Source organism: Diceros bicornis, chromosome 8 (genome assembly GCF_020826845.1).
Source record: "Diceros bicornis minor isolate mBicDic1 chromosome 8, mDicBic1.mat.cur, whole genome shotgun sequence".
NCBI lineage: Eukaryota > Metazoa > Chordata > Mammalia > Perissodactyla > Rhinocerotidae > Diceros > Diceros bicornis.
The window spans coordinates 33,546,789-33,567,045 of NC_080747.1; the positions used below are offsets into that span (position 1 = coordinate 33,546,789).

General features: G+C 46.3%; 1 protein-coding gene across 16 annotated transcripts in view; it reads right to left on the reverse strand.

Annotated features, from left to right (window-relative positions):
- The window catches only part of APBB2 (amyloid beta precursor protein binding family B member 2), a 355,319-nt gene that overhangs the window by 8,690 nt on the left and 326,372 nt on the right, over positions 1–20,257 (reverse strand). For all 16 annotated transcript variants that reach the window (XM_058546954.1, XM_058546953.1, XM_058546952.1 and 13 more), the window contains 4 exons: positions 5,758–5,872; positions 3,135–3,222; positions 2,366–2,449; positions 326–441 (listed from right to left, as the gene is read on the reverse strand). In XM_058546954.1, the coding sequence (XP_058402937.1) occupies positions 326–441; positions 2,366–2,449; positions 3,135–3,222; positions 5,758–5,872 (403 nt within the window). The remainder of the gene's footprint in view (positions 1–325; positions 442–2,365; positions 2,450–3,134; positions 3,223–5,757; positions 5,873–20,257) is intronic.

Consider the following 20,257-nt stretch of genomic DNA (forward strand, 5'->3'; position numbering starts at 1 on the left):
AAAACCAAACGCCATTAGTGAGTTACTGCCAGTGTCATACAGTCACCCCCAGCAACTGATGTCAATCTCTTGGGCATATGAGGAAGAAAGAATCAGGAGAACAGGAAGAGAAGCTTCTGAGTCCAGAGGAAAGCAAAGGTGTGCAGAGATCCAGACATAAGGGGCAAAATCTTTTCTTTAAAAAATGTAGGCTATTTTAATCACGAGCAAGCACAATGCCCCACAAGTTGAGCCCTGGCGATGTGTCTAAGTTTCATGGAAGATTATTGCATCCGAAACCTCACTGCAACCCACGCAGGCCAACTGCATCCACAATCCTTTATACCTTTTCACTGATGACAGTCACAGTAGCATCGGCCACATTCATATTCACTGATGGCCAGTCCTCCTTGTTGGATGAGGTCATGAGACTTTCTATGGCACTGTTCAGGGTATCCATTCCTGTGGATGGAAGGGACAACTGAGAAAGGTCCTCAAGCTATTTATCATTCTCAAACGTGGGCCCAAATCACCCTGTAATAGCTATCCCCAGATTAACCTTTTTTTATAGCCCCAGAAGACATTTCATTTCTCATGTTTGCTTAAAAGAAATGCCAGCTTTCTCCACAGAAAGAAGGGTCATGAGAACCTCCAGAGATGTAGTGTGATGTTCTGTCTAGTCAGACCACGGGCTCCTTTCTCCTTCTCTCTCCAAAGAGTGTGTAACAGTACTCAAGCAAATGCTATCATTTTCTAAGCAAGGGCCTTGGGAAAGGGAACCCAACAGAAACCAGCGTCTGCCAGAATACCCCCATCTTCCTTCATCTGACTTTGTTCAACAAGTTTGGGTGGCACCTTTACGTGAGTCCTATGTGCTATTCAATGGGGCACTTTTGCTGGCTGTTCTCCACAGCTGTTGTTTTGGGGGTGGGGGGGTGGGACAACAACTTTATTGAGATATAATTTATATAACATACAAGTCACTCATTTAAAGTGTATAATTCAATGTTTTTTAGTAGATTCACAGAGTTGTGCAACCATCACCACAATCAATTTTAGGACATTTGTATCACCCCAAAATGAAACGCTGTACCTTTTCAGAGTCACCCTCCCAGCCCCTGAGCCATAGGCAATCACTTAATTAATTTCCATCTCTAGAGATTTGCCTATTCTGGACATTTCATATAAATGGAAGCATGCAGTATGCGCTCCTTTGTGACTGGCTTCTTTCATTTAGCATAATGTTTTCTTTTTTTTTGGTGTGGATGATTCCCCCTGAGCTAACATCTGTTGCCAATCTTCCTCTTTTTTTTTGCTTGAGGAAGATTGTCCCTGAGCTAACATCCACGCCAAACTTCCTCTATTTTGTATGTGGGTCACCACCACAGCACGGCTGATGAGTGGTATACGTCCACGCCCAGGATCCAAATCCACGAACCTGGGCTGCCGAAGTGGAGCATGTGAACTTAACCACGACGCCACAGGGCTGGCCCCTAGTGTAATGTTTTCAAGGTTCGTCCACGTTGCAGCATGTTTCAGTACTTCATTCCTTTTTATTGCCAAATAAAATTCCACTGTATGGCAGCATCACATTTTACTTATCTGTTCATCAATTGATGGACATTTAGGTTGTTTCCACTTTTTGACTATTATGAATAATGCTCCTGTGAACATTCATGTACAAATTTTCATGTGGAGAGATGTTTTCATTTCACTTGGGTACATGCCTAGGAGCAGAATTGCTGGGTCCAATGGTAACTCTATGTTTAACCTTTTGAGGAACTGCCCGACTGTTCCAAAGCAGCTGTGCCATTTTATATTCCCACCCGCAGCACATGAGGGCTCTGATTTCTCCACAGCCTTTTCTACTTGGGTAAAGGCCACACCTCCCAGCCTCCTCTCAGCTTGGTATGGCTAAGTGACTAAGTTCTGCCCCTGGGATGTGAGCTGACTGCAGTGTACGCTGCTGCTGGGTAACACCTTGAAGGAAGGCATGAGGGCTCCCTTAGCCCTTTCTCCCTGCCTGCCAGCTGACAAGGGCTGAAGCAGGTGCCCGGCCCCAGAGATGAAGGCCCCATCTGAGAATGGCAGAGTCCTACTACAGCCCTGGATCGCGCATCTCTGGACTCTTGGGTAAATGAGAAATAGGTGTCCACTTTGTTAAGGTCCCTATATTGTGGGGATCACGGGTCAGGGTGGCTTAGCCTGTCCTCTACTGTTCTTTTGATCAGGACTGTTTCTGTGCTCTGGCTGGTAACAGTACAGGGGCCTAATTCCACACACAGAAAGGGAGTGAAACCACAGACCCCATCCTTTTGGGAGGGTGAACACCTCCCACGAGCTCCCCAACACCTGCAAAGTGGAAAGACGAGCGTGTTTCACATACCGACTGGTTTGTCTACAGGTAACATGCCCAGGTACTGCACATGGAACTTCTGGACCAGCTCAGTCTTTGGTGTTGGAAAATCTACTACAGGGAACAAAAGCAACACATCTTTCTCAGCGGTTCCAACATACACATAAAATGCAGCTATCCCTGTGTCACCTGGAATGCACCCCCGTGCCATAATGTCCTGTGTTTCTAGAGGTAAATGCAGCAATTGCTCTATAAGAACGGAGACACTGGGGCTCTGTCAATCCAAATCCCACTCAACTTTGATTTCTAGAAAGGAAAACATCTGAAAGCAGGAACTGGAATCTCTGGGTTAAAGCTGCTCCTGTCCCTTCGTTGTGCGCTAAGTAACAGCTTTTGAGGTCCTATTTGTTAGCTGTGGTTTATGCCCAGAGAAAATTTAATCACAAAGGGAGCAACTGGGGAAAATAATAGAGCCTCCTCATCCAATATCAACCCCCATATTTTTAAACCATTTGGTCCTTATCCCAGGCTGTACATGAGTTATAAAACCACCAAGATAATATTCTTTAATCTTGTCCAACAACAACAAAACTCACCTTGGCTCTTCATGCCCAATCCTATTGACACAAAATCAACTCTATGCAACGGGGAGGACACTAGGTGCACGCTCAGCACGTGTCCGTTGAGTTGAGCATGGTTTTTAAGGAGATTAGAAACACCAGGGAGCCATCTGAGACCCTTTGGTTCTTGACTAGGATGAATAGCACCACCATGAAGAGAGTAGATGCCACTGACCTACCTTGCAAGGGCACGTCGAGATTCACGTTGGTTCTTTCCTGTAAGGAACTGCAAGCCAGGGCTTTGGCATTCTTCCGTTCGGCCATAATCTGAAGAAGAGAAAACACAGCTTTGGTTTGTGGTTAAGAGCCCCCATCTTCAGCTATTCGAGTCAGTACAATGCCTGAGCTGATTTCACTTCAGGTTAACCTAGCTTTAGTCTATTGCCTGACTTCTCACCCCTGTATCTCTGAGCTACATATTTTGTAACAGTACGTCTCCTAATTGTTTGGAATTTATTCTTCCATTCACCAGGCTCCCATCTCTACAAAAACAACCCAAACAAATATCCCTGGTCAAGCGTGGACCTTCTGGCCCACTGTGGTCAGTGGAACACAGAGCAACAGACTCCCCCTATTGCTTGCGGATGCTGACTTTTAGGTACTCTTTTAAGGTACTCTGGGGACAGAGTACATGGGTTCAAATCCCACCTCCGCCACGTACTAGCTGAGTCATCAAGTCACCTGACTTCTTGTGTCTCATTTCCTCCACTGTAGGTGGGGATGATAATATTTATGTCCCCAATAATAACAATATTATGTCAGTTCTCAGGATCAAACATAAACACTCAGAAATATTAGCTGCTGTCGTAGTTGTTGTTATTCTCCAGCTGTTTAAATCCATCAGCAGTCTTCTAAATTGTCTCTCTTCTGTGAGGGACACTAACATCTCCTTTACTGAAGAGTCATCCCTTTCACTTGTTTACACAGTGCTGTGGGTTTAGGGACTGAATGAAGCCCACCGTTCAAAGACCCCAAAAGCAACTCACATCTTCATTCCCAACCCAAGCTTTCCATTCCTACTGCAACAAAAGGCATGTCTCTCCCAGAGCTCCACTCGGCCCATCTCCAGATCTGCGCCTGGGGCAGGGGGCAGGAGGGCTGCTGACAGGATAAAATGGAGTATTTACTGAGCACTTGCTCTCTGCCAGGCCAGGCTCTGAGGGCTTCACACTAGAACACAAGCTCCGCAAGGACAGGGACTTCTTTCTGTTTTGGTCTCTGCTGTCTCCTCAGAGCAGTGCCTGGCACATAAATGGTATTCACTTATATTTGTTGCATGAATGTCACGTGGGTCAGAGCAGCAGACGGTGGGCTATTTCTTTTGGGGCTGGGGACAGTTCCCGCAGGAACTGTGGCTTGCACCTGCTTCACTCCTACTGCTCAGACAGCAGGCTGTGCCACGGCACTGGCTGTGGCCATGGCCTGGGCCTTGCTAGCTCAGGAGGAATTGTGAGAGTGTGGCTGGGTCATGACGTCAGCCCGAAACCAGAAAGGTGATGTTCAAAAGAGGTGATGGCAAAGCCCTGTATTTGGATTCAATAAGTAGGTTTGGGCAAATGGAAAGGCCTGGCTGAAGGAAGTTGGTGACAGTGTCCTGAGGGTTTGGCTAACCACTATTTGAATACAAGCCAGTGGGTGATATGGTTGCTAAGAACATCAATCACCCTAGTACTGTATCCTTGAGGTCAAAGGACAGGGTGGCCCGTGGTCTGTTCTCTGCCAGCTCATTTCTGGAACACTGCGTTCACTCAGTGGGAACCAACCAGAGTATGCCCAGAAGAGGATGGTTAGGAGCCTGGTAACCACGTGACCAGAAGGTGGCTGAAGAGAGGGGGTGGGGATTCTGAGAAGGGAGGAAGTCAGGAGCAGGAAGACTCAATGATGGATTCTCATCCAGCACCTCTAACCGTGCCAGGCCCAGCGCACAGCTTCAAATAACAAAGTGCTACCCAGCAAAGAGACAAGCTGGAGGAATCCTTCTTTGTCGCTATAGGTCACAGATCTCAAGTAAATACATAGGGGTTGTAGAGAGGAAGATTTCAGGTCAACACAAGAAAGAACTCTATAACAGCCAGAGCCACTCAATAATAGAACAGTCTCCTGAACAGTACTACAAGACTCCATCAATGGAAGTGCCGGGCAGAGGCTGGGGATGTTTGTGTTAGGAATGGTGTGCTGGAAGGAGGGAGGAAGGGAGAGAGATTGGGTGGCAATGCCCAGATGACTGTCTGTTCTCATTTGAGGCTCTGTGACTCTGGCTAAGGAAGCGGGACCCTTCCAGTGTGAAATAGTGACCACAGCCCTTCCTCACAGCTGGTCAGAGTTTCCACGAGCTGCTGTGTCCCCTCAGGAAGTCAGTGTGTGTCCATGGCAAGCCTCAGCTGTGTGCATTTCCACAGACACCCCAGGTGGTTTCCTACCACCCTCCCTTCTGTGTTCACTCTCAGGTCAGGTGGCCCTGTCCCTGGGAAATTGGCCCCAACTCGCTTCCCCCACTTTCTGGCTGGGCTCGGTGTACACATCTCTGCCCTGCACCTGCTACTGTTGTGTCTATCTATTATACACCCCCAGACGGGAGGGCCTAAGGCTCTATTCATTCTGTAGATGGAGTGCCATTTAGCGCAACGCTTGACACGAAGCAAGAGCACTGTAACGAGGCTGGCCCAACAGACAGTCTGCCTGCTTCTCCCTGAGCTCAATTTGCGGGTCCATGTGCCCCCTCTCCTGCCCCTTCACACCCCTCTCCCTGCTAAAGCAGTGAGAAAAGACAGGGATGGACTACCGTGCCCTGACCCCCCTTACCTTGGAACAGATTTCGTGGAGACTTGTGGCGATGGCTTTTGCTGGTGTGTCACATCGAAATACATGACATTTCAAAATTCTTGTATCTTTGTCTCTTGCTACATAAGCAAAATCTCTGTGCAAACAAAATTGATCAGTACATCAGAAAAAGGAAGCTTTAACAACACACATTCTAGTGATGAATGTTAACTGAGTGTGTGCAGTGGTTAAAAAAATTTACATTTCAACAGCTACCTAAAACAGGAACAATTTTATGGATATTAGGAATTCATTTCTGAGTAAAATAACTACAATGTTCCCCAAACCTGGTCTGTTGAACTCCTGGAATCTCTAACAACCCTTCATGAAAACCAAATTTTATAGGAACCTGCTGTCTAGAGTAACAACAAATATTATGATTGTAAAGATTATGATTATAAAACAGAAAACAGGCTTGAAAAGAACACGAATTTGTATGAGTGGCACTGCGACAAACACGGTGGTGTAGCAGAAGCAAAACAATAGGATCTGATGTGTAAACATGTGCACAGAGGATGGATCAGCACCACAGCTGCTTGAGGAAGATGACGGGCAATCACAGGGTGGGCTGGAACACAAAGAGACACCACAGGCTGAACTCCCGTCAGAGGCGTTTGATTCTGTTCAACGCCTCTCCTACTCCGAGCGCAGGGCGACGGCAGCACCATCACACCATATACTGTCAGCTCAGCCACCGCGATGAGCATGCAGCTGGTGCTGGGTTTACCATCTGTTTTACTGATGAAAAGAAGATAGACTGTGACATTACCTGACTTCAAAAGAGCCATGCCATACAACTGAATTTCTCCCTGTTATTACTGGAGGACAGTGGTTTAAAGATATAAGTGCTTATGACAAAACAAGTGCCCAGATTTATCCACCTGGCAATGGATCACAATGATTTCTTTGCATATGTTGCTAAAGCCAGGATACTGTCTGTAGATATGCCCACAAGGATTTTTAATTATTTCTCTTAGTGTAAGACCTGGTGGTCTTTTCACATTATGGTAGATACTTTCCCCAAGATATCCTTGGCTTCCTTGGGAAGGGCACAGGGATTTACACACTGGAGGCAACTGGCCATCATGAAAGCCCAGGCAGCCCGCAGTGGGGCTCCCTCAGCCTGGGTTCCAGGTCAGGGGCATCTTTACCTGGCTGCCCCACAGGCACTTTCACCTCAGCCTGCCCACATCTGACCTCAACATCTGCTCTCCCTAACCTTCCCCTTCTTCCTCACATTCTATCTCTGGTGTCCTCCATCCTAGAACCAGGAGGCCTTCCTGACTCCCCCCTCCCCCTGCAGGCCCAACCCCCATGATCAGCGTATTTTACCTCCTGAAAATGTTCTGAACCTACCACCCCTTCCTCGTCAGCCCTACCACCCCTTCCTCGTCAGCCCTACCAACCCTCAGGCATTCTAAGCAGGTTCTTGCCTCCCTGCCTCTGCTCATGCTGTCTCCATGCCCTTGCCATGGTACAGGACTCAGCTGAAGCTGCGTGAGCACCCTTCCCAGTGCTGCATGGCTCCTTGTACACTGCACTTACCACTGGGTACCATAATTGTCTGTTTATGAGTTTGTCTTCCCCACAACTCCTTGAAGCTCCATGCCTTATTCGTCCCCAGTACCCAGTTCAGGCCCGGCCATAATAGTAGAGTGTTCCTTCCTCCCTTAAGCATACGGCCTGCAGCACACACATCCCCATTTCCTGTGGGGAAAGTTGGCCCTTGTTTAGAGGTGTAAAGAGGTCCCAGGACAGTGCTTTGAGGGGTGGGTCTGGGCGAGGAGCCGCGCTCAGACTTTGAGAGGTGAGCACAGTCTTCTTCCATGCTGTGTTCCTGAGGTCTTTCCATCCTAATCTCAACCACCATCAAGGCAACATACTACTTAAAAACGAAACGAAGAGAAGGCATCGCTTTTGGAGACCATGCTCACTCCCGCTCCCTCTAGCTACTCTTCTTCCTTAGATGGATCCTAAAATAATATGCACAAAGTCTCACCCACACACAACTCTTTTCTTTCAAAAGTCCATATTCAGCCACCATTTTCCTGAGGCCAAATCTCTTCAAAGCTCTATAGTCACCCACAGAAAGTGCAAAAACTTTTGTCTGGATTTCAGGAGATTTAAAATTTGTCCTACCAACTCTTCCAGCATCCTCACACCAACTAAGGAGCTCTGCTCTCTGCTCCAGAAAAGTGGGTCTCCACGTCCATCACGGTATCTCCCCTCGCTTGGTGACCACTGGCCTCCCTGCACTGCCTGGAGTGCACTACTCCATCTACTCTGTATGGTCCAGCTCAAAATCTTGCCTGGCTCTCTGGCCCCCAGGACCTTGCTTGTGTCTAAATGCTTAAGAGTACTTAAGTTCTGTACCACAAAGGATAAGAGCTTGTTATACCGTCTTTTGTAATTACTGTACAGATCTCAACTGTCTGTCCTCTTTCAGAGATAGTAAGGAAAAGCCAGAGGGCAATGAATCGGGATTCAGGCAACTCAAATTCTAGTCCCATGCCTGATTCCACTGAGCTAGACAACCTTGGGCATAGAGTCTAACCTCATCTCTAAGTGAAGGGGTTTAAAAACATGATTTTCAAGGTCCTTTTCTGGCTCTAATATTCTATGATGTAAGCTTTCAGATGTAAGCTATGATGTAAGCTTCATCACGCTCGCCATGACCGCTGGCTGGCCTACAGGTGTAGCAATTCCAAGGTTACCGTCAGGCGGGGATGAAACAGGCCCTGATCAATAAGCAATGGATCATTCCTATCAAATTCAGCTCTGGGCCCTCTTTTCTTTCATATGCAACCCTTTAGGAGTCATTTTTAAAAGTTATTGTTATTAATCTTCATTTTCTTCTGGCTCAGGAGAGAGTGATTAATGCTTCAGGCAACCATCTGGAACCCACATCTTCCCAAAGGAGCAGCTCAGCAACTGCAAGCTTTGTTTGGGAGATTCTGACAATTTTTTTCACAGCTTTACCTTTTTCTTTTCTCACCCACATACCAGGCTAATAGATCAGGGAGGCAGGAATCTGTGGGCCCATGACAGTGAGTGAGTCTGGTAACTCACCCTCTAGGGGTTTCATCTCCTTTCCAGGAAAAAACAAGTTTTCTCCTCTCTTCATGGTGGAGGTCAAGAGATTTGCATGTCTCTCCTATTTTATTCCCATGAAACATATCCTGAGTCACCCTAAAACAGCTGAAAGCCCCAAACATGGGGCTTTGTAAGAGGCGGTGAGGCCTCTTTTTCAGACCTGGAGCACAGACAAGCTGAGCAATTTCCTTCGTGTGCAATGAAATACATGGCTGATCTAATCTCATTATTATTCAGAATGAAATCCAAACATCTCTTAACTGGTTGTTTTAAAAGCTTAGCTTTCCAGCACTTGACTTCAGAAAAAGGCTGCTGTGGTAGACAAAATAATGACCCTCCCAAGATGTTCACGTCCTAATTCCCAGAACTTGTGAATATGCTACCTTACATGGCAAGAGAGACTTCCTCCATGTGATTAAATTAAGGATCTTGAGATGGGGCTGTTAATCCTGGATTACCTGGGTGGGCCCAACACAATTACAAGGGAAAGAACAGGAGCAGGGGCCACAAGCCAAGGAAAGAAGGCAGCACCTAAAAGCTGGAAAAGGCGGGAACAGATTTTCTCCTAGAATCCCTAGACGGAACACAGCCCTGCTGACACCATGATTTTAGCCTCTAAGACCCATTTTAGACTTCTGACCTCCAGAACTGTAAGAGAATAAATGTGTGTTGCTTTAAGCCACTAAGTTTGTGATATTTGTTACAGCAGCAACAGGAAACTAACACAGCTGCCAGTTGGTTTTACAGTCTAACTAAATTATGCTATGGTATTAAGAACTTATATTTAGAAAAAATACTCAATTCACTTCCATAAATACTTTCTGAGCCATTATCAGGTACGAGGCATCAGAGATGCAAACACAGACAAGGTCCAGCCTAGGAAGCCCAACGTCTAACGATATAGACGTTCAGTGAGATTTAAGCTGCATCTTTAAGTATAATAAGGACCTCATCAGGGTAAGAAGGGCAGGGGATGATTCAAAGAAGCTTCAAAGGAGCATGACCAAAGGCACGGAAGTAAGAAAGCCCACAGAGTGTTTGAAAGAACCAGTCCTATGCATGTACCCCTGGTTCTGTGGTGACGGGCCACAGCACAGCTGCAGGGAGCTTGTCAGCGGTCCAGAGTCAGTTTGCAGAGCACCTTGTGTCCTGCCAGGAGTCTGGCCCTTACTCTGAGCCATCCAAGCCTTGCAACATGGCACATGACCCCATCCAATGTGTGTTTTAAGAAGTTCCTTCTGGTAGAACAAAGTGGGTCAAAGAAAGCAGACCACTGGTGGCTACTGCTATGGTGCAGACAAGAGAGGATGACCAAGGTGCAGGCTAAGGCAGCATCCGTGGGAGTGGGGCCGAGGAGACAGATGGAATAGAGGTACTGGAAGGTATGTAGCAGGATTGATAGGTGTGGCAGATGCAGGAGAGAATCAAGAATAACCCTGGGGTCCCTGCTAGGAAAACTAAGCACCCTCACTACTGGGGTAAGGAGAGGAGAGGGAGTTGGTGAAGGAAGTTGATGAGCTCCAGGTTGGACAATAAGGGTGAGGTGCTTGAGGGGCAGCAAGTGGCCAGGCCCACCAGGCAGGTGGACACTCAGTCCCTGAGCTCAGGCCTGTGTCTGGGCTGGAAACATGGACCTAAGAGGCACCTGAAGTCAGGGGAGCAGATGAGAATGTGGAGAATGGGAAGACAAAACAAGGCCTGGACCCCGAGGAAGAAAGGCTCTTAAAGGCCTAGCTGTGGCTGAGGACCCAACGAAAGGATGGAGAAAAGAGTACTGGTCGGGGGGGAAGCCCAGGACAGGCTGGTTCCAAAGACATCAGAGAAAGAGTGTTTCAGGAGACGTCTCCAGAGCTGCAGAGGCTGAGCAGCAGGAGACAGGCCATTTGGTCTTAGCGACAGGGAGGTCTGTGGTGACTCTGGCCTCTGGGCTCTTTCCCTGGAGAATGGAGTTTGGGGTCCAGCTTCAGGAGACTGAGGAGTTAAAGGAAGAGAGTATGCCTTTTTCTTTTTTCTTAAATTTCTCATTCTAGGATTTTTCAAATATACACAAAAGTAGAGAGGATAGTCAATGAACTCCCATTCCCATCACCCAGTTTCAACAGTGACCAAGACATTGCCCAACTCAGCCATTCAGAGAGACGTTTTTTTCCTATCAGTGCTATGATCCTAAAAGACCTTATGCTCACAGGTAAGAGTAATTTAATATTTTCTAGAGGTTTTCCTGTATTCTGAGGGGACAAGAAATTGCTTTATGATAAACAAACCTCCACAGCCAGAGTATTTGGGAGGAAAGAGCAGCAGGTGCCATCAGGTATCACAGCCAGGCAGGTCCCGCAGTGGCTCTGACACTGCTTGAGGGTGCGAGTCAGCCCGTTGCAGGGGCATTCTAGAAGCCTTCACCTGTGGAGCCCCCAATGGCTCTCCTGTTCCCCAGTTCTGTCCTCAGAGCCACCAGTGGCACTTGGGCTGTAGCTACCTGGCTTCCACAGCACCGAGCTACCTGGCTTCCACAGCACCGAGAGCGGCCCACTTCAGAGAGCTCAGACGGGCTTCTCCGTCACCCCCAGCTGACCAGGCACCCCGGTGGCCATGCATCTCCAGGGCCTCAGTGTGCTTTTCCATGAAACCACAGAGCTGGCCCAAATATCTCCGAGGTCCAGTCAAAACACAGCTCTCGTCTTTTCCGACAAATTCTTCTAGATGCCTGTCTGTCTGAGGCGTTGTCTGCCACTCAGCAGCGAGAACCATTTTGGTCCTCTACTCCAGCTCACTCCATTTACAATGCTGGACCAGGAACCATTTGCTAACAGAGGTGCCAGTCCGGTCCCCTGCTCCCACACATGGAGTTTCACCCCATTTATTTTTTGCCACCATGGGAATCACTGTCTCTTTTATAAACCAGGAAGTGGAAGGTTTACAGCTGTAGCTTCTTGTGTTTCCTCCGTGAGTTCTAGAAATCAACTACCTTTCACCACGTGTTTACCGAGCCCCTGTGTTTCCAACTCGTTTTGTTCCGCTCCTTTTGCTGTTCTCCCCAGTAATTATTCCCCTAGAGGACCAGCCTCGAGCTCTGCCAGGGAAAAATGTCAGTGCTAACACATCTTACATGACAGCCTCAAATTTCTTAATGGCAAAAAAAAGGACAAAAGATTGCTTTTATTGTTCTCAGTTGAGCAGCATTTTAATCACCCTGTAAGGGCTCAATCCATCTTTATGGAATGAATGAACAATCTTTATTCAAATAGGTTCTATTAAAAAGCAGCCAAGACAGAACTACTCACCCTTTCCCTAAATTTCTCCCCAGCAACTTTCTTACGTAAATGGAATCTGCTTATATGTTTATCCCTCCTCAAAAGTATTTTAAGATGCATCTACCGACCTCTTCGTGGTTACCGAGGCTAACACTTCAAAGTTCTGTCTACAGCAGCCCGGACAGGTGGTTCCTAGAATATTTCAGTGATATGAAATCTCATTTACTTAATGAATCAGCCTGTTCCATTGCTCGAACGCTCCCGGTGAAGCAAAATATATTCTTTTCTAAATAATGAACTGAAACTTGCAACTTTTGCTTGTGGGATTGAGCTTTGCTTTCTGGAATAGCCCAGAAATGAGCTGACCTTGTCAGCTACATGACAGCCTGGACTTGTCTGGCAATAACTCTCTCCCTCTTTGCTATTAGACTCCCTTCCATTCAGTCTCTCACCAAATCGCCTGTTAGCATTCCCTACCAAGTCTCCACAATTTGATAACATCTTTCACATAATCCGTATTTGCTCAGGTCAAATACACATTATGTTTGATGCTGGGAATTTGTGAAGGCTAGCACATGATAGGAAGTTGATTAAGGGTAGTTATCATTATAAATGAGGAAAAAGACGTCAAAGAAAAAGCCTACTTTGAAATACTGTCTCCTTATCCATGAGGGATGTCTTAATAACTATTTGCACTCATATGACTTATACTAAGACTCGTTGAAATGAACCCAAAGACCCTTTCCTCCCAGCATATCTTTCTGTAGAAGCTACAAGCCACCAGAGCTACTGCAGAGGGCAGGCCCCACCTGCAAGTAAGGACAAAGCAGCAGCACAGAGACGTGACCCCACCATTCCATTTCCAGCCCTTTATGACAAAGGGCTTTCTCTCCTCTTTGCTTCACCTGCACAGGTCTGGAGGGAGAAGGAGTCCTGTTTTCAAGACTGCCAGCTCTTCTTTGCCTAACTGCTTTTATTTTCTGATTGTACCTTGAAAGTCTTATTTTGGGGGTGGAGGAGGGAAGAGGGACAAAGGGGATGAGAAATGTCAACTTCCTGGATGGCCAATCCAGAATGTTACACACACGACTTGGTTTCTTTAATTTTACCCAGCAGCACGTGTACCATATGCGAGCATCACTAACTTCACAAAGCTCAGGCTCTAGCTGGGTAAACTCAACTTTCTTTTTCCTTCTTTGCAAGCTTAAGAAGACGCTAAGTTGGAAGATGCTGAATTAGTATGATGCCCCCTGCAGACAGCATCCCAGTAAGTCATCAGCTGGGTAAACACATTCTCCACAAGGAATCCTTCACCAGGCACTTTCATGAGATGCACAGACTGTGTAAAGAGCAGATCCCAAATTTGACCACCTGCGAAATAATCAAGGTGGCTCGGGTGGACCAGAATTTGTGGCCCTCTCTAGAACAGAATCTTCCTGTTAATGTTCAGCACAACTGTTTCCTGGTGAGGATACCTGAGTAAACATAAAGGGTGGGAACCAGCAAACGTCTGAAAATATCCGCACCGTTGGCTCAGACAGGACTTGTCATTGCTTTAGATGAGGGAGCTCACACCCAAACGCACAGCCCTCATCCTCCAGAACATTCCACCACCTCCAGAGGCCAGGGCCTCCTCAGAGGTAAGTAAAAAGTCAGTCACATTTGCAAATTCTCCCAATCATACCCTCTGGAAGACCCATCTTGGAAGTGTTACCCCCCAGTCTAGGCTGTTTCCCTGACCCTCCTCAGCACTGAGCAATGACAGCAGCTCATCCTAATAGAGGAAAACGGTGGTCAGCTGGAGAGAGCTTGGACCCCACCAGGCGGGCATTTACCTGAGATCCACTCTAACACAAAGAGGCGATTGCCTGTGTCTCTTCACTTTGCCAAGCAATAACCACGATCATTCTTTCAAGGAGAAAGATATCAAAACTTTCTTCTTCTATCAAAAACTAAGCTTTTATTAAGTGACAGAGCTATGGAGTAATGGAGCTTAAGGCCCCCAATCAGCCAGATGGGCAGGCTGACATTCAGAGCACTGGAAACACACACCTGAGGTATAAATACGTCTCACTTCAGAGTTACATCCTTTCCATAGTTATGTTCTTCTCAATGTGGGAAGGGAGGAGAATTCCATAGATTTTGGCTAGTAATTGAGACTGAAATTGAGTCAATCCTCCTGGCTGTTAGCCTAGAGCCAAAACTTACCAACGAAATTCTAGAGAATACCTAACATAAGCCAGTCCTACTATTAATTCTTCAAGAAGCATGAAAAACCTCCTTACATAACATGGCACATAACCAAACACTTCCATCACGTGTGCTCCCCAGCAGACTGGTTAGACTTCTCTCAGCCATTAGCACGAGTGACCAAGTTCCTGCTACACCTCATCCCTCTGGCCCATCACCTTCCCCAAACAGAGTCAAAGGCAACAGAGGATGAGGGACCCGACACAATTCCATCCTCTGTTTGAAATGTAGGACACATAAGAATGATGATGATAAAAGGTTAAACAAAACAAAAAAGTTCTGCCTTTCAAAGACAAGGATGGCTGTGACAATGGCAATACGGCATGAAGAAAGCAAGTGAGCTTTGCCAGACACTTAAGACACCACGAAGGAGGAGAAGTGAAAATCGGTGGGTTACCTCTCTCTGAATCCAGGAAGGCATGAGGGAACAGAGCAGAAACAATAGGTTAGCATTCACACAGCATCCAGTGGATAAAACAGTCCGGATATCGGCAGCTCTGGGCACTGACGCCCCACCTTATTTCCCATCTTTGCTGCAATGAATAGCCTTTCGGTGCTTATTTTAGCTGAACTCTCTCACACAGAAGTGTGTATTTTGAGCCACATTATGATGAAGCCAAGAGAAGCCAGTGAGTTTAGAGGCAACATATCAACTGGGGTAGGTAATCAAGCTCAAAATAGCACAGTCAAATACAGGACACTGTTTGCAGTCAACACTGGCAGGCCACTTACCTTCATTTTCCAGTTCCACCGGCTCCCAATAAAAAACAAATGAAAACAATGACATGGAAACAGCCTTACCTGCTTTACTAACACCTCTGCCATTCTATTAACAGAGCTACAACATTACAATCTAGGTACTTTCACTGAAATGCACCATGGGAGGGCCAAGAGCAGGAGGGAGCGGAGACAGAGCAGAAGGTCAAGGGCAGAGGAGGGATGTGGGAGGGCCAGTAAATGAAGGCTCCCGGGGGGGAGGAAACAGAGATGCGCCAGAGAAGAGAGGAGCAGAAGATGCAGAGGAGCTGAGAGCAATTTGGGGTTTGGGGCCGAACACTTTGAAGTTCCATCCCCAGAGCTGTCTTGAGCCACCAGGGTGACCCTAACGAAGTCACTTAACCTCCTAACCCAGAGTGCTCATCATTCCCTCCTGGTCTCGTCAGAGCCAATCTGAAAGGGCCCAAGGACAGAGCCCCCAAGTCCGTCACATGCATGTATTAGACACAAAGCAGGTGGACTGAAAGGGTGGGAGCACCAGATACCGAGGAGGAAAGGAAGAAACCCAACCTTCACAGAAACCCGCTCTTCCAGGCGCCCTGCGGCCAGCGTCACGGAGCAGCCAGCAGGACCCTGCAGAGATGAGAGCTAAAATCATGGTGTGAAACAGCAAGCACGGCAGTGAACCAGTCATTAGGTGGAAAGGCAGATCTGTGCATCCTGATCTGGAACAATGACCAGGACATATTATCAAGTGGGAAAACCAAACAAGCAAACAATCCAAGTCACAGATACATGGTCTCATACGAAAAGCAACAAAGTCTGAGTGTGTATTTTCATATATGCATAGTGAAAAATCTGGAACAACATAATACCCAAACTGTCAACGGTTATCTGGGGAGGGGATTATGGAGGATTTTATTTAATATATTTTCTTGAATATTATACAATAAGCACAAGTGACCTTTGTAACATAAATATGTAAATATCTTCCTCAATATTTGAAGGAAACCATTGTGAGAAGCATGCCCAGGGCACTGGTAACAACACTGTAATACATATGACTATGACAGCAACACTCCCAACAACTTCCCTTTACTGAGCTCTGGCTCTCTGTTGCCCTAACAGCAACCGACAAGGTAAATATTACTGTTCTCACTGATAGAAAAGGAAACAAGTTCAGAGAGGTGGAGGAACTTGATGCAAGTCACACAGTTAGCACGTGGTGCAATCAGGGTTTGATCATAGGTCTGCAGGAGTCTCTAATTCTAGTCTTCTTAGAATGCATCCATGATGGGTACCCCACACTTCTTCAGGGTCCTGCAGAACCACCTCATGGTTTGTCTCCCAAATGACCCAGAATGTTGCTATGCACAGGTGTCCACAACAAGGGCAAAGAGACTGGTAAAGAACTTGGGGTTTTAGATGAACAGGGGGACCTCTCTCCTGTTCCTTGGACTGTGAACTTCTGTAGGGGGAGAAGGCAGCTGAAAATTCCCAAGAGAGACCCTTTAGGCTGAGTAAGTAGACAACTGTGTTCAAATCCTGCTGATAACCATGTTCCTTTGGGTACATTACTTACCTTCTCTTTCCCGGCTATGTGCCGGGCACACTGTGTTAGACGGTCTGCCCTGGGAACCCACTCCCTGGTCAGTGAAAAAGGGACAACACCTGGCTCAGGGGATCAGGAGAATTACATTAAATGGGAGGGTGTGTGTAAAGTGTACCTGCCATGCAACCAAGTGCCATAAACTGCATCACTACGGTTATCATCACTAAGTCATTTCATGTCTCAGCGGGGTCATGCTGGGAGGCATTTGAGATGAAATGTCTCCCATAGAAGGGAGCTCACCTGGGGAAGTGTTTGTGGCCCTCTCCTCAGATGTGCTGGGCACCATTTACCCCAGGATGAGGGGAAGTCACCTCCCACTCATGTCCCTCTGCACTGCCTGGGCCCCACTCCCAAAGTTAGTCTTTGGAGGCAATTCAGATCATCAGCAAAGGATCCAGAGACATGGGTTCTAGTCCCAGTTTGAGCGAACATTAGGCAAGTCACTTAACCTCTCTGGGTATTGGGTCTCTCATCTCAGATTAGATGGTCTAGGAATCGCCTGGTGCTCAGATTTTATTAGAAAAGGATTTGTTAAGTGCTTTCACTCTTACTACCAACAAGAATAACCAGATAGCATTCCTTTGACTAACTTCTGATTTATACCAAATGTTTTTAACTTTCTTAATAAAAAGCCTATGCTAGTGTATGACAAAAACTTCGCCCAATAACCTTAAATATAGAGACCTGAGAATACAATCTGTTTCTTTTGTGTATAATTATCATCAGAGCCTTAAACATTTTAAATCAGACCCATTACTAGTGATTCACTTAAGGAAATAACGTGGACACGTAGCCGCTGTGTTTTTCCCTGAAGGCAGAACTGGGAGAAACAACACTGTCAACTTTTAACAAGGTTAATTCTTTTGGGGTTAATAGACGCTGCTTGATTTAAGTGTTGAAGTGAAAACCAGACATAAATAGGGACTTCAGAGTGATCTTTGAAATGTCATTCAAAAAATGCAGCCGAGTCACAGTGGCAGCTGCTCTACCAATATGACAACTTACAAATTTGCCGGGAAAAAACAACATCAACCTAAAGCTGGGCTTCCACACGAGACGCACTCTTCCGAGAGCGGAGAAAGCTAAATTTAGAGTAAGGCACAAGCTTCCTCCCTTCTCGCTGCACAAGATGCCAGTGGAAGAATTCAACCCCAGGATTAATGCCACCCAGCCGCACACCCAAGGCTGCCTGATCCGCATTGCTCTCGGTGGCTGCTTCGCGGGAAAATGCACGTGGGAGTAATTGGCAATGTTTTCATTAAAATAAGCCTGAAATAACAGAACTACTTGGCATGTGTTACTGGGCACCCAAATGAATAGGAAATTCCTCAAAACAAATGAATAGGAAATTCCTCAAAACAAATAGCACACCAGAATGACAACGTTTATTCCAGCTTTCGGGAAGAGGAGGCACCTCCTATTCGCCAGCACAGCCACCTACTTCTTATGCCACGCACAACCTTCCACTTTTCACACACTGAGCACGTAAAGCCAAGACTTGCCAGCATACTTCTCACTCCATTTCCGCAGAACCCTCTGCTTTGTGCTACTTTTTGATGCTTGTCTTTCATCACTGGTGGTCTTTTGAGCCTTTTGAGCACCAGCACAGACCAGCATTATGCACATGACAATGAAGTAAAAACTATAAAACTTGTGTCATGAAAATTCTCACACACTCCTGAACCTGACAGCTTATTTTCCCCCCCACTTTAAGTTTTTTTGTTTTTTGTCCCTGACATTTTTTGTATGTGTGTGAGGAAGACTGACCCTGAGCTAACATCTGTTGCCAATGTTCCTCTTTTGCTGAAGAAGATTGTCCCTGAGCTAACATCTGTACCAATCTTCCTCTATTTTGTATGTGGGACGCCGCCACAACATGGTGTGTAGGTCCAGGCGCAGGATCCGAACTCGTGAACCCTGGGCTGCTAAAGCGGAGCGCACGAACTTAACCACTATGCCACTGGCCTGGCCCCACTGTCCCTGACACTTTTTTAGCTGTTTGCCCTTGGTCAAGGCCCTTAGCCTCTTTGTTGTTCAGTTTCCTATCTGTAAAATGGGAATAAGAATGCTACTCACCTCCTCAGAGTGCTGTGAGGATTATACTCCTTAATCCACGTAAGACTCACAGTGTGACAGCGTGTGGTGTGGACTTGAGGTACATACTAAGCAGTGCAGTAACCATGTAAGGTGAGAAGGGGGAGGTCTGCCAAGAAGAAGGCTCCTAACCTGTTTTGGATCATGGAATCTTTTGGAATCTGATGAAAACACTCCAGAGAAAAATGTGCACAGACTCACAATTTTATACACAATCTTAGGAGGGTGGGGGAGAAGGTTCTATAATCTCCGAAACTCATTCATAGACCCCTTTGGAATCCATACCCTGCAGGTGAAAGGCCTCTGAATTGAACTGAATTCTGATTTTATGCAAATTTACCATCTGGTGTCTGCTGAGTTTCAGAAAACTCAGCTCAGGGAAAGGTTCTGTCTGTCCTTCAGAGGACTAAACAGAGACAGAAACACCTCTCTCTGACAAGTGTACCTTGCTTCGCAAAGCTAGTTCCCTTCCCACCTCCTTGCTCCTGCCCCCCAGCACCACGCAACTTGCAGCCTGTTAACTGGAAGACACAGGAGTTGGAGTTCCAACAGGAGTGTGAAGCTAGGGGTCTTAAGTGGTTTAAGGTTATTGAAATTCAAGGCACATTCTTCCAAACAAAAGACTTTCTCATGCCACTGGAGAGAAGACACAATAGTAACTAGTCAGCTTACTAATGAGGGAAAAAAGGATATCTGAGAGCAACCAGGAAATGAGCATTTTTTAAAAAGTGCATCTTTGAAGAGAGCAAGAATTAACGAGTACCTGCTTTTATCTGTGCTGTATCATAGTTTAAAAAGAAAAACAATCTTGCTTCTCTGAATATCTGAGCAAAAAGAGAACACAGGCACAACTTAACGTTTAGTTCTCAGGTGAGAAAGAACTCATGCCACGTTATGGTTTCAGGGTATAAAGTTTAGGGCATAATCAAAGGATAAAATTACGTAAATTATGCCTGAATTGTGAAACCATGGGCTAGCTTCTTTCCTGAAAGCAGAGCTGGTCAAATAAGAATAAAAAATACTTGATCCCCAGAAGGCTCCTATCTGACAAGGTTCAGGAACGTGGGAACATTTAAAGACTTTGATACAGAGGGAAGATGACAGCTCTCCACACTGGGAAAGTGACTTCTATGCAGAAGTGCCATGAGGGCACACATCACTGGCAAGGGACAGACAAGACTCCTTGTTGAAACCACGGTGAGCCTGTGGGTGAATTCTCTTTAACTCCATGCACCCAGCCCCGAGGAGGGCCTCTTGTGGGTAACGCACATTCTTATATGTGTCTCTAAATTTTCAAGAGGATTTAGGGCCATCACTATATATAGTCAATCCCCCTTTATTTGTGCAGATGGAAGGAGTACTAGCGTAGATAACAGAAAAAGCCAAGACATTTGGCCTTCATTTGAGTTTTGGAAACTTACATCTAGATACAAGTATTCCTGATACTCTGTAAACTCAGTAATAC